This window comes from Cherax quadricarinatus, chromosome 5 (genome assembly GCF_038502225.1).
Source record: "Cherax quadricarinatus isolate ZL_2023a chromosome 5, ASM3850222v1, whole genome shotgun sequence".
In the NCBI taxonomy this organism is placed as follows: Eukaryota; Metazoa; Arthropoda; class Malacostraca; order Decapoda; family Parastacidae; genus Cherax; species Cherax quadricarinatus.
The window spans coordinates 73,418,049-73,433,268 of NC_091296.1; the positions used below are offsets into that span (position 1 = coordinate 73,418,049).

Sequence of the window (15,220 nt, forward strand, 5' to 3'; positions counted from 1 at the left end):
TGGGGAAAGGTCAGATGCTAATAATAATGAAGGCAGGATACCGAGTACATTGCTCCGTGCTGCCAGTAGGTTATTATAAGTAGGCTGTCACTTCAGACTGCAACAACCACTGAAAGCTTTAATTTTTTTTATGGCAAACTTATTGCACTGAAGTATGTAATTTAGGATATTATTATTATTATTCTTGTAATCAAAAAGAAGTACTAAACCTACAAGGGTCATACAGTGCCTCCGGGCAGGGAAGGATGCAGGGGGTATTTGGTAAGGAGAGGGATGATTATTAGGTCATGGAATGCAGCGGGGTCAGTGGATAGTGCAGGGATAGAGAGTAGCAAGTAATCTAGGATAGTTTTACACTACAATAATATATGAAAAAAATATAATTTATTATGGATTCCTTATTTTCTGTATATACACCTACCATCCGACTTACGACCTGCTTGACTTACGACCACTTGACTTACGACTGTGATTTTTATGCCAAATTTCTGGGAAATGAACAACTATTTGTTGTACACAGTGTTTATCCTAAACCTTACAGTATAAAATACAGTACTAACAGCATAAAAAGTAAAGTAAAACATGAAATACCAAAATAAAACAATAAAATAAAGTCATTACAAAAATGTTTGTTGATATTCAGTAGTAAAGTTCGACTTACGACCATTTCGATTTACGACCGGTTTCTTGGAACCGAACTCGGTCGTAAGTCGGATGGTAGGTGTAATTGTTTTTATGATAAAATGAACTTTTAATTTCATGTACAGAAAAATATTTCATGGACCTCAGGTTTTTGTAGTGCATTTTTCTATTTCATCAGATTAAATGATGCATTTTTAATAATACTTATTTAACTCTTATTTGGTTTTCCAGGTGACTTCCCCAACTGGCACCCGCTACTTTAGTTGCAGAACTGCTGATGAAAGAGACAGATGGGTTGACTCCCTCCGCAAAGCTGTCAACCCTAATTATGATAGTATTCGGAGAACAGAGAATTCTATAAAAATATTTATCCTGGAAGCTAAAGGTGTTAGTAATAAGAAAAGGTAAGCCAGTAAAAGTAACTTTCATATGAATGGTTGGTTCATTGCTTCTAGCCTTAAAAAATATATGCTGTTTACTATCATTTAATGGTTCTTATTGTCTCCTTTGCATTAAAGTTCATCTGTGGAATCACCTCATAGACAGTATACTTTATTTTTGTTTGTTTTAGATACTTTTGTGAGCTGCTTCTAGACACCTCCTTATATGCACGTACATCGAGCAAACAAAAGATTGACATGTGCTTCTGGGGAGAGCAGTTTGAGTTCAGCAGTCTGCCTTCTGTCGAGACAATTAGTGTTGCTCTTTATAGAGAAGGAGAGAAAAAGAGAAAAAAGGTGAGAGCCAAGTTTTATATGGTGAACATTATCAACATTTGCCTTAGAATTATTTATTGTATCATCATTTTTGAGATATTTTCCAATTTCTTGCTGCAGTAACTGCAATCTAGGCTTAATCTATATATCTTTGATGCCTGTTTTTCAGTGTGGCTTTTTTTTTTTCATTATCACATCACCTTTAAGTAAACACTTAAGTGTTTTTGAATCCGATTTTGTCAATAATTTCATGTTATATCTAGTAACTTTCACAGTTTAAAGAAATTTGTATAATGGTTTAAAACCAACAAGTTGAAGATTGAGACACTTATGCATCATATGGGAATTTTTAGTAAAGATTCCCATGGGATGCATGTCTCAAGAAATTTGTAAATATAATACACAATCATAATATTAAACATGTTGATTTGCCAAATGTGGTTGCCACTATTATTCATCAATAATAGTATCAGAGTTTTTCTTTGGATTAAAGTATTTTAAATTCCAGATTGAGAGTTCTGACTTGTTTTTCTTGTTTCTTTATTAGGAGAAGAATATTTTGGTTGGGACAGTGAATATACCAGTAGCCAATGTGACAAGTCGCTGTCATATTGAGAAGTGGTACCAAGTACAAAATGACAACAGGGCACCAAGTAAAGATAATGCAGCACTCAGAATCAAGTGCAAATTTCAGTCAATTGATATTCTTCCAGTTGAACTTTATTCAGATTTCCTCCAGGTTTGTTTCAAAATTTCGTTTGGTAAATTATACTGAAATATAGGCAGTTTATGCATTTATAAGTTTTCTTCATGTAATGTGTAAGCTTTTCAAGTACAGTCAGCATTATTTGTTAAACATTTCTTGAGCACATCTTAGAAAAATGAATTGTAGTGCTGATCTAAAATACACGCTCTTCAGTTATTTGTAATTACCTTCACTAACTTCTTGCAGTATGTGAAGGCAAACTACAGCTTGATTTGTGAACTACTGGAACCAGTCATTAGTGTAAAAGCCAAAGAGGACATTGCAACAGCATTAATTCATATCATGCAGAGAGAGGGAATAGCAAGAAACTTTTTGGCTGACCTTGTCATGATGGAGATTGAGAGAATAGGTAAGAATTACTTCATTTTTACTATCCAGTTTTAAATGTCACTAGCATCAGGGTACCCCTCATCAAGGCTTGTTTTGTCTTAGTTTGGAGAAACTAATGAAGATGGCTCTTTAATTTAATATCCCTTGTCTCCTCTCCACACCCCACTTCTCTCTACATGACAATTTCAATTTAATTAAATACAGTAGGACCCCCATATCGACTGGCAATACGTTTCAAGGACCTGCCCTGGATACCAAAACCATGGGTAGTAGCAAACCCTATATATAAGTCCTATACATACCTATTATAGGGTTTAATTGATAAATTATGCAGTATTATCACTTTTTCACTGATGGGAAGCATTTCATGGCTTCTCTTAGGCTTTGAAGAACTACTAGCTTCTCGATTTTTTGTACTTTGGAACCATTATTATGCAAAATTTAGAGGTATTTTTGGGCCACAGTAAACCGTGGATAACTGAAACCACGGATACTGAATTAGTGGATACGGGGGTTCCACTGTATTTATTAATATCAGTGACTGACAGTATATTCATTATTATATTGAGTAATGGTTACATTAATATGCAGTTCAGTAAGTATACTTAGGGTAAATATTTTAAAGATTCATTTGTTATATTGTAACATTTTCAGATGATTCTCATCTGTTGTTCCGTGGTAATTCATTGGCAACAAAAGCCATGGAGGCATTCATGAAACTGGTGGGCACCAAGTACTTGCTTGATACCCTGAGGCAGGTCATCAACAAGGTTGTAGAAGCTGGACTTGACTGTGAAGTGAGTGTTCCTCTTTATCATAATCATGACCATCATGGTGAAGCCCTAACTCAAAAGGGTCATGCAGTGCCTGGGAATGGGAAGTCATGAGGTTTGATCCAAGGAATCGAAGAACAGCTCCAATTCTTTAGATCAAGAAATATTCACCAACTTCAAGGCACTTTCCTTGAAGGGTATTATTGTTGTATTTTTTAACTTTAGTGTTCTTAGCAGCCTTACAACACTGGTGAAAGTGTCCATTTTATTTTCAGCACGAATGTTTTTATATGTCCTCTGTTCAATGAAAATCTTTAATAATTTCACATGCATTATTTTTGTATTCCTGTAGACAAGTATTCTAAATACAAATATTAATTTATGAGTGTAATGTTACTAAAAGCTTTGACATTTGGAAACCACTCAGAAATTTACCCACAAGAAAACAACATTACAGCATCATGAGTAGTGACAAGTGATGCAGCTTTACACAGACAAGCCACTCAATGATGTTTCAGTCCAACTTGGCCCATTAATGTGTGATTTGTTCAAGGACCAAAATGTCATAAGTTTCAGTCTCCTAAATTTGAGTTATTTCTGTATTGTTCCAGCCACAGTATTACAACTTTTTATTCTTTATTTTGGAGAATTCTCATGTTCCTGTCATTCTAATGAATGACAGGAACATGAGTTTTATTCAGAATCTAGTTATTTTTAGTTTAAAATTTTTCTGATGGCACATATATGTAGCATACATTGTTAATAACTTATTTAGATACAGTAGTATAACCTATGATAACTATGATAGCTTCCACTGGAAGCACTTTACTTATGCTTTGCTTACCCAGTTTGTCCAAAAAAATTTTTACACTGACTGAATCTCTCTTCTTTCAATACACCAGCCGTATCCCACCGAGGCGGGGGAGCCCAAAAGGAAAAACGAAAGTTTCTCCTTTTACATTTAGTAATATATACAGGAGAGGGGGTTACTAGCCCCTTGCTCCCGACATTTTAGTCGCCTCTTACAACACGCATGGCTTATGGAAGAAGAATTCTGTTCCACTCACTAACTAAATATGGTATTTAAATGTTTTTTGGCTTCAGCAAGAGAAGTATGCAAATTATAATTTCCTTCCCAAGTGAGAAACTGTTGTTTGATTAGTTATTTGCCATGTATAATCATACAAAGTGTTATAACCTGTAGGGATTAACAGCACCTTGGGAATGGGAGGTAATTTTAATCCACAGGAGAGGGTTAGGTCCAATTCTTTGGATCAAGAACCTTCAGCATCAGGGCACCTTTGTTAATATATATAAAAAAAAAAAGATGGTAGATTGACATGCATCACTCTTATCTTTGCAGGTTGATCCCATGAAAGTACCTCAGATATCATCACTTCAAAAGCAACAGGAAAACCTCTTATCTATTGTACGGATGACATGGTCTCGAATCCTTAACTCTCATCCATTTTTCCCCCTGGAGCTTCGGGACTGTTTCTGCATGTATCGGGAGCGTTTAGCCACCATCGGCAAGCAAAACCTTAGTGATAACTTGATATCAGCATCCATTTTTTTAAGATTTCTGTGTCCTGCAATCCTTTCACCTTCACTTTTTAATATCACACAAGAATATCCAGATGAAAGAACCTCTAGAAATCTTACTCTTATTGCCAAAACTCTTCAGACTCTTGCAAACTTTACAAAATTTCAAGGCAAGGAAAATTTTATGGAATTTATGAATGAATTCATTGAGTTAGAGCAGGCTCAGATGAAATCATTTTTGAAGCAGATCTCAAGTCCAGCAACTCATGACCACAGAGCACTTGAATATGACAAAGACATTGATATAGGTAAAGAGTTGTCTTTATTACATACCTTCCTCAGTGAAGCTCTTAGAAAGCTGTCAACATCCACTTCCAAAACCAACATAAGTGTATCTCAGCAGCGTTTCCTAGACAAGCTACGTCAAATACTCGACGAGATCAGTGTTGCTCAAACTCAACCAAATATAAATATTGTGCAACGACTCTCATCTCGCAATACACCTGAGACGCCAATTTCAGGTCCAGCACCTACCCCTGATAATGGAAGAATGGAAGATAGACTTGGCTATCAGTCTCTTCAGAGAAATATTTTCCGTTATAATGATCCTACTGTCAGTGACGATTATCGACCAGTTCCTCCTCCACCTGTAAATCATCTCCAGCCTCCTCCAGATACTCCATCCACTCCACGCCCATCTACTTTGCCAAGAAATACATATCTGATGGGCTCAGCTCGCAAGCCAGCCATTGACCTCAACACAGCCGATGACTATGTTCTTTTCTCTGCCTTGGAACATGATGGAAAACCCAGAGAGCCTAATGCTATTGGTCATAGCTACAGTTACAGTCACCTTGCCCCTGGCCCAGTTCAAAATGCATCTTCTCCAGTTCATAACCACAGCCATCACCATCACTTCCACAATCATGCAGCATGGTTCAATAATAGGCAAGTTTTCAATGGTCACTCACAAATAAATGGCCATGGCCAAGTTCATCAAAATGGTCATACGGTGTCAAATGGAAATCCCGAGGAGCCTTTGGACATTAGCCATGAGGAAAATGATCGAAATTCGACAGGAGAAACTGAAACAAATATGAAGGGCTCACAAACTTCGATCTCTCAGTTATCTAATGTAGCATCTTCAGGATATCAAAGTTTTGCATACAGTCAATCCTCTAGTCCAGTGGATCCATCAATAACTCACCATGATGCTGCAAATAACAATAACAGTAATAATAATGCAGCAGTGAACAGTTGCAGTAGCAGTAACAACAGTGGTGGAATGCATGCATCACCCCATATGACCCCACAGCTGGCAGCTCCTTTGGCTTTCAACAACCCCATGTATCATCTCAATGCTACTACTAGCTCTCCTCGACCTGTTCCACATCGTGGAATTCATCTAACTCACCATCACCACCACCATCATCTTCACCAGAATGCACAACAGCAGCAAAGCCCAGTGAGCTCTTCACTCAGTTCTGCTCACAGTGTTGAGGACTTGCCATCTGCCCCAACACTGGCTCCTAGTTTACCTTCAGCACGTGCTCCCCAGCGCACCCATTCATCTTCTAGTGAAGATAGTACATCGCTAGCATGCACCCCACCATTAGAGCAACGGGCATTCAAATCTGGTGCACCTAGAACCAATCCTCGATGTTTACCTCCTGGATGGGGTCAGCCAACTATAGTGCCTGGTGTAACACCTGATCACCACCATTCTACATCAGATCTGTTGGGAGGGGCACAGTGTCGTAGAACGAAAGTGAGTCGTCGGCAGTCAGCAGAAGTTGGTAGTGGGAGACGACAACGATACCAGTATGATAGTGATTCTTCAAGTGATGAGCAGCAGCCGCCCCCTGCTCGCTTGCGTCCAACTCGTGCAAACCACCGGGTGTCAGAGACCAAAACTCTTGATGAGGTGAGTTATAAGCAGTTGTACTGACAAGTGTATTGCTAGTTCAAGACTGATTTTAATAGTATTTTAATATGAACAGTAAACTGTAAATGTATTTGTCTTTCTACAGTATGAGCAAGAAATCCTTGCACTTCGTACTGCCATGGAGGAAATGCATCATAAGTTGGTTGCTGCAGATGAACACATACAGGTTCGTTCTGGTGGTCCTGAAGCCTCTTCTGAGGTTGTTTCGTCTGCCCTACCCCATGAATCCCATGCTCTTCACCACTCTGGTAACCTGAGCAGTAGTCCAGTTCAGCCATCAGCTCACCTCCAACATAATAGGCACAACCACAAAAATCCCCAATATCCACAACCTCAACAGATGAATGATTCGGAGGGTCAGGGAACTCAGATGAGAGAGCTGCTTCAAAAGTAAGTTGCACTTTTAATGTTTATGCATCTATTAAGGAAGAGGATGAGTTTTGTAGAAATTTCCGAGATATGTAAACAGTTTGAAAGCACTTATATCTTGCTTGAAATGTTGCCGATTCAAACTAACATAATTTATAAGGTATAGTGAATTTAACAACAAAGTATTTCTATATTCAAAATACGTAAGGTGAAATTTCTTTACCCATTACACATATTCAGATTTATGATAGCTTATGTAATGTATAAATCAGTACATAACCAGCTGTATTTTCCTTATTAAAGGCTACAAGAACAGTTTCGAAAGGAGCAAATGAAAATGACAGAACTGATGTCAGAAAAAGATGCAGTAATACAAGCACAGGAAGACAGGATCAACGCGCTGGATCGCACCAATACACAACTTCTTATGGCTCTCGAGCAGATCAGGGAGTTGTAAGTCAACCTACAACGCAGAATTCCCAAGACTTCATTAACTCACCCGTAGGCATTGCTAATTGTTGCTTTGAAAGCTTGGCTCACTTAAAATTTATACTGTAATTACATGTTAGACTGAAATGCTTTTTTAAGGTAATGCGAGATATCCCATTTCAACCTGAAGGTACATATAAAACATTATTATAGATGGCATTCACTGAAACCATCTATAAAAAAGATTAACAGTATGGAAAAAATATAAGCACTTGCAACACCTCTTATTCATTACTCTTGCTGTTAAAAAAAAAAGTATTGCATTAAACAGCAAGTTGGTGTACACTACACCAAATACCTACCTAGGTGTATTGTCACCTTTCCAGCATGCTGACTGCTTATGTTGTTAATATTGCAAGTATATTAGTAATGAATACTAATTCTCCTCGGTTAAATTATGGCCTAAAGTTGCTGGCTGCTTATTGCTTTATAGAAAAGTATATCATAGAATACTTTGTTATACTTGCACTTCACTAAGTGCTTGTCAGTTTGCACTAGTAGTATCAGGTATGAAAGGATGGTGTATGCATGTCTCTACATTTAGTTAAGATCTTAATACTGAACTAACCCGAGAATAGACAAACTTTGCACTTCGTGCATATACAGTGGAACCCCAGATTTCACACGCACCAGATATCAGACTTTTTGGATTTCAGACACACTTTTGTGCAAAATTTTGCTTTGAATTTCAGACCTTGTCCCAGGAATCGCATGTATCAGACTTGTTCACCTGCTGGGATGCCGCTTCATTCTGGCTCTGTTACTGGTTTAGTGACCATTCATCCGAAACATTTCGCAATTTTTGTGCTTGTTTATTGGTTGTGACTGCGAAATAAGCCACCATGGGCCCAAAGAAAGTTCCTAGTGCCAGCCCTTGGTAAAGGGCTGAGAGAGAGGGGAGAATGTGCCTTCTTAAGTGATTCTACGATACGTACAATACTAAAGTGGCAGGAGTCGATGAAGGCTATAGTGCTAGCCAGCGATAAAGTGTAGCAAGTAAGTTAAGCAATTAAGTGATAGAAAAAGGACAACATGAAACTAAATCTTCCAATGTTATTGGAGGTATATAGGGCCACTGACAACATATGCCGCCCTGCGTATCTTCCACCACCCTAAACCTCTGCCCGCATCTCAATAACCACTTTATTTCTTTACATTCATGGTTATGTTTTATACAGTATTTCTTAACCCTTTGACTGTCGCAGCCGTATATATACGTCTTACGAGGTACCGTGTTTGACGTATATATACTCATAAATTCTAGCGGCTTCAAATCAAGCAGGAGAAAGCTGGTAGGCCCACATGTGAGAGAACGGGTCTGTGTGGTCAGTGTGCACCATATAAAAAAAAATCCTGGACCACGCAGTGCATAACGAGAAAAAAACTCCGACCGTTTTTTTTAATTAAAATGCCGACTTTGTGGTCTATTTTCGTATAGTATTTATGGTTGTATTCTCGTTTTCTTGGTCTCATTTGATAGAATGGAAAACATATTATAGAAATAGAGGTGATTTTGATTGATTTTACTATAAAAAGAACCTAGAAATGGAGCTCAAAGTAGGGGAAATGTTTGATTCTTGCCAATGTTCAAAAGTAAACAAATGATGCCATTGTCCAATAAATGTCCAACTAGCCATTCTAATATGCAGTCGTGAATGGGTTGATGTTATTTATACAATTATTACAGTATTGCAGTAGTCTGCATAATAGTAAGTTTTCTATTTTTTGTTTAAATAAAAATTCAAAATAGAAAGCAAGAGTAATATCGGAGAGGCCTGCAGACATGACTGATGAACAAAGAAAATGTTATTTTAGAGCCAGGAATGTCTGCATTGTTCATTCTGGACCTTATTTTGAAATTGTCATATTTTTTAGTTTTCGTGAAATTGGCCAAATTGCAAATTTCTGACCACATTATTAGGTAGTTGAAATCGGTAAATGGGCAGTTTCTTGTACTCAATCGATAGAAAAAATGGAGTTCTAAAGAAATAGCTATGAGTTTGGGCGACTGGAACAATGGAATTAGCCGAAAATAGGACTCAAAGTGGGCGAAATCGCCGATTTGTAAACAGCACCGAGGTCGCTAACTTCGCGAGAGCATAATTCCGTCAGTTTTCCATCAAATTTCGTTTTTTTTGGTGTCATTACAATCGGGAAAAGATTCTCTATCATTTCATAAGAAAAAATAATTTTTTTTTTTAAATTTTGCGACACCAGGAGACACCTCAGGATTGGGGGTTGTCAGTCAAAGGGTTAATTTATAAATAAGTACATTGTTTCAGTGTGTTTAGTGGTGGTGGCCCACCATTATATGACTTATGCTGTCAGTGGCCCTGATAAATCCACCACCACCACTAGTCACATACATAATGACATTTTATTCATTCTAGAGTATATATCATGTTTCTATGTTATTAATATTGTTTATTATGTCACATTAGATGAATTGTGATAGATAAATAAGCCGTAGAGTTTATATTAGCATCATGTTTAAGTATTTTGTCCTGTCTCCAAACAGTAAACTCTCCTCCCTCTATACACCAACAAGAGTCTTCAATAAAGTTGAAAGTGATGTTAAATGTTCATTTATCCATTTCATTAGTGCTTTATATTTATTACTCACTGTTTTCTGTATGTAAAACTATAGTTATTCTTTAAAAAAATTAATTTTTTGTTAATTTTGGGTGTCTGAAATGGATTAATTGTATTTACATTATTTATGGGAAATATTACTTTGGTTTTCGCACTTTTCAGATTTAGAACGACCTTCTGGAACGAATTAAGTACAAAATCCAGGGTTCCACTGTAATAGTATGAGGGAGGAATCATAGGAACCTCGATCTACTAGCCCTATGGGTGCGAGGAATGGTTCTAATATGCTTTCATAATCTGACCATGGGCTCAGCAGATCAATGTCTGCATGACTCCTCCCTCATAGGAAATACCTTGGGCAATTTTTTTTTTTTTTGTTGTTGGCCTTGAAACCCAGCCTGACATCACAATACAGATTACTTGCCAAATGCAACATCCCCACCCTTCCTTCAGAGTGCAGGCATTGCCCTTTCCCCACCTCCAGGTCTCCAACTGATTTTCAGTCTATGCTCTGAGTATGTATTCATACCAAGCATTGCTCTGACATGTCTCCTTCACTGCAAGTTTTAGTACAACTGTACTCTGGTACACTGTATAGCCGTTGTGGCTTAGCGCTTCTTTTTTTTATTGTAATGTACTCTGGTACATTCTCTCTCCTCCATATGTGTCTTAACAAACCACATACCTTCTCCCACCCAACCCATCTGGTCTATGGATAACCTCATCTTTCCTAGCCCCATTTCCTGACACATCCACTCCCAAAAATTGAAAGGTATCTACTTCCTCTTTACTCCCTCTCTCCAATCTTTCATTGTACAGAATTTTTATCTTCATTGCCTTGCTTTTTTTTGTGTTCACCTCTACATACCCTCTTTTCTTTTTTTTTTTTTTTAAATCTCCTGCAGGTACAATCACAAAAAAAAAAAAAAAACTTTTGTATCAGATCAAACATCTTTCCCCCACATACCCTGACATTCGCCTCTTTGATAACTACATATACAAATATGTTAAACAACCATGGTGACACTACACATCAAAGTCCTGCTTTCACTAGGAAATAGTCTTCATCTGTCCTACATACCCTAACCTGAGCCTTACTACTAGCATTAAAACTATTGCTTTTAGTAGCCTACCACCTATTCCATACATTTGCAGCAATTCTTCAATGTCTCACTGGCCATGTCTTGCCAAAGCAGGGTAGCAAAAAAAAAAATTTCAGTTGCTATCATGCCAGAAGTGTATTGACATCAAAGTTCCAATGACCTCAATCCCTTCTTAACTCTTAGCTTGCTCACACGCCAAGTCTTAAAAGCACATTTCTATTCGCTGCAATCTAACACTCGCACAAGCCAGTTGGATGTTCAAGCCCTAGCTCCCAAAACTTTCTTTACTCTCCTCCTTCCACCCAGATTTATATACTGTCATACTGAATTATACTTTCAGTAACTCTTATACCATATACATGTAATCTCCACACTTCAAATTATTTGTATAATACTCACACCACATATCACCTTCAAACATGACATCTCGACTACTTTCAGACTCTTCCTTTCCGCAACATTTAAAACCTATACTTCACACCCATATGACAATGTTGGCACCAGTACTCTGATGTATCCCTCTCTCTCCTGTCTACAGATGCTTCAGTGCTCAGCCCAATTTCCCCTATTCTATTCTATGGTTCATCTCATTTTTTCATAGACATCACCACAAGCAAAGTACTGTACAACAGTTACCCTACACAAGCTTTTATAAGAAACAAGAAAAGAGAGGAAGAACACTGCAGCAGATCTACTGGTCTATACTCGGCAGTTCCTCCTCAAATCTTACTCTTCTCACCCTTGTTTGTCCTTTACCTCACTCTTGCATATGCAATTCCAGCTCCTTATTCTGCATCTCTCAAGAGTGTTGGTTCAAGGCCTTAATCTATCCTTGTATGAAAAATTCCTTATACAATCAATTTTGTTATTCCCTGTATATTCTCCAGTACTTTTATATCTAGTCTGAGTTTCATAATCTAAGGGAGGCCTTACTAATGGTGTATAGAGCAGTATGACCTGTGGACTCTCACACTTTTAGTTATAAATCCAGTAATCAAGTAGTCTTATTGCACACACAAAATTTATGTTCTACATCTAGTTTATAAGATTGAGGTTTATTTTCATTCCCAATGATTAGGACTTTGCACTTATCCAATAGTAGTAGTCTAGTCTCAGACTCCCTTAGTGCTCTACAGGCTATACGAAAATTTGATACATCTCGCCCCCTAGTTCTCCGTATCCAACTTTGGCTACGCCGTATCTCTACGAAGCATAAAGATATTATTTTTTGTTGGGTCCCTGGACATGTCGACGTACAGGGCAATGAACAGGCAGACACTGCTGCGCGGTCAGCAGTACGTGACCTACCAATTTCCTATCGAGGTGTTCCAGTTCTGGACTATTTTGCTGCAATAGCTACCCACCTTCATGCCCATTGGCAACAACGTTGGTCAACTCTGCTTGGCAACAAACTTCATTCTATTAAACCAAGCATAGGTTACTGGCCGTCTTCTTGTCATCAGTGCCGTGGTTGGGAGACCACTCTCTCCTGTCTTTGCATTGACCACACTCGTCTTACGGGTATCTCATGGAGAGGCACCCTGTACCTCTCTGTGAGCAGTGTCAAGTTCCTGTATCGATTAGCCACATTCTGTTAGACTGCCCTCTCTATCAACGAGCACGCAGAATTTACCTCCAACGCCGTCTTCGTTCTACTACTCTCTCTTTACCTTCCCTTCTTGCTGATGGACCCTCCTTTAATCCTGACTCTCTCATTGACTTCTTGACAACGACTGATTTACTCCACAAACTCTGATGATGATACCATACGCACTCCCCTCAGCCCTTTCTAGCTCAGTCTCTTGCTGCCCTTTACCCTTTCACCATCCACTGCTCCGCTGTTATCCGTAACCTATTACTCGTCCACCTCCCTTTTGCCACCTGATGCCCTCGCTTCCTTCCTACCCTGCAGCGCTGTATAGCCCTTGTGGCTTAGCGCTTCTTTTTGATTATAATAATAATAATCTGAATTCACTCTTGCATTGAGGTTAAGGATAATTGTCTATTAAAATTCCATAATTTTTTTTTAACTTATGGAGAAAATTTCTATTGCAGGAAGCTGAGAGAACAAATAGACTCACAGCTGGGGCCTCAGGAAGTCAGTCAGTTGTCAGACACAAGCGACTACAAGAGTAGCTCCTGTTGAACTTCTGACTAGCAATCACATTGTACTGGAACCTTTATTGAAGGACTCCATTAACAATGAACACTCATTTTTCATATCAAAGAATTTCTTGCAAATTACTAGTATTGGCCATGACAATTTTTTTTAAAAAATAGTGTTCAATGCTGGTATACAGAGAAGACATTTTTGTATCAGTCCACTGCTGATACTGAATAATGGTGAATGCTGTACACATCTCCTGATGATAAATGTTCCCCATTTTCCTCCATATCACATGCTGCCTAAACTTGTGTATGCTGTGTGGACTTTTTTTTTATTTTTTTTATTGAACCCTGTGCATCATCTAGTTTTGTAGATTATGTAGTAAAGCTATAAGCTGGTCAGGTATTACATACTGTATATTTTGAATTATTTTAATAGTGATTAAAGTTATAATAACTTGTAAATCTGACTTCATTCATCTTCAATATATTTTTGAACGCTAATAAGCCAAGTCAGATATCATCAAATACAAATCATAAGGCTTTGCAGCATGTAATTTTTTTTTAATACCTGTAATACAGAATCATTACTTTTTAATTAAATAGTATTCCAGATCTGTAATTGTGCAGGAGCTGGCTTGTAGTCTAAAGTTTTCCAGGATACTGTATTTTGATGTCAAAGACAAGCAGCCTGGATAAACTAGTTTCTTGTTAACCAGCTACTCAGGACCTGCATGATCCAGGTACTGGTGCATTTCTTTGGTATACATCAGTTACCAAGTCCCATAGCCAATGCTGCCTTACTGTTGGTATTACTATTGTCATCACAAAGAATGGTTTCCAGAATTACGGTAATTGTGAAAACTCAATATTTATATTGAAAAGAACCCCTGAGAATAACTTTTAATAGATTATAAATACATCTGTTTCTAATTTTGCCAGCTGTGTTTCCTACTTAGAGTTTACTGTAATTCCATTCTGTGTGGTTACCCATATTTTGCCTTGCTCACTATTTTCCTGTGCACAAATATCATGCAAGGCTGATACTGTCATTTGATATATCAACTTTAGCACCTCAATTCTTCTCAATATTCTTTTTGTTGTCTGGTCTGTACCTTTATAATACAGTATATATAATCATTGCCTCATTACAGGAGGCATTTCTAACCAAAGATTCACATTTATATGTTTGGATATAGATATATAATTTTTATTATTGCTAGCAGTTCATCTATGTCACACCAAGGGCTTTAAATACTGAAAATATATTTTGAGTAAGAATGGCAAATCACTGAAGTCATGGAGCGAGGCAGTATATACAAGTTATAGTAGTAGTTACTGTCTTCAATACCATGAATATGCATTAGCCCATTCCAAAAAAATTACATTTTTTTTCTTGTATATGGCAGATGTACTCTATTTGTTTCAGAGTGTATTTATTTGATTTAGTATTTGAGTGGCAGAATGCTATTCTGTAAAATGTATATAATGTAAATTTTATAAATTATGTACACTGTTTGGTACCTGTTTCATGATCCTCGTGCACATTATGTTGTCTCATTTAGACATGACTTAGGTTATCATGTAAATAAAGGTGTGAAAATAAATATATGTGCTAACTTCATGTTCATTTATCCTTGATTTTTAACCCCTGCCCGAAGAGCAGTCTTCAACAGAATAAATGAAATATTGTGGCATCCCTTAAATATGTGGGATATTGACATGTGTACCTGACATCTAATTTCCTTTAGTTGTTCCTCTGCCCGACTGGTTTCCAAGATTAGACTAACAGCTATTCCCATGTGTCTGTTGCTGTATGACCCTAGTGGGTTCAGTGCTCGGTTTTG

At 37.6% G+C, this 15,220-nt stretch overlaps 1 protein-coding gene across 5 annotated transcripts in view; it reads left to right on the top strand.

Annotated features, from left to right (window-relative positions):
- The window catches only part of LOC128685096 (uncharacterized), a 937,077-nt gene extending 922,085 nt beyond the window's left edge, over window positions 1–14,992 (top strand). For 2 of the 5 annotated variants that reach the window (XM_053771604.2, XM_053771601.2), the window contains 9 exons: window positions 874–1,046; window positions 1,214–1,379; window positions 1,906–2,097; window positions 2,311–2,473; window positions 3,109–3,251; window positions 4,591–6,693; window positions 6,800–7,104; window positions 7,387–7,536; window positions 13,323–14,992. In XM_053771604.2, coding sequence (XP_053627579.2) covers window positions 874–1,046; window positions 1,214–1,379; window positions 1,906–2,097; window positions 2,311–2,473; window positions 3,109–3,251; window positions 4,591–6,693; window positions 6,800–7,104; window positions 7,387–7,536; window positions 13,323–13,413 — 3,486 coding nt within the window. In that variant the 3' untranslated portion in view covers window positions 13,414–14,992. Of the gene's footprint in view, window positions 1–873; window positions 1,047–1,213; window positions 1,380–1,905; window positions 2,098–2,310; window positions 2,474–3,108; window positions 3,252–4,590; window positions 6,694–6,799; window positions 7,105–7,386; window positions 7,585–13,322 lie in introns of all 5 variants that reach the window. The other 3 variants (XM_053771603.2, XM_053771605.2, XM_053771602.2) reach the window with 3 other exon arrangements.
- Window positions 14,993–15,220: the final 228 nt, after the last annotated feature.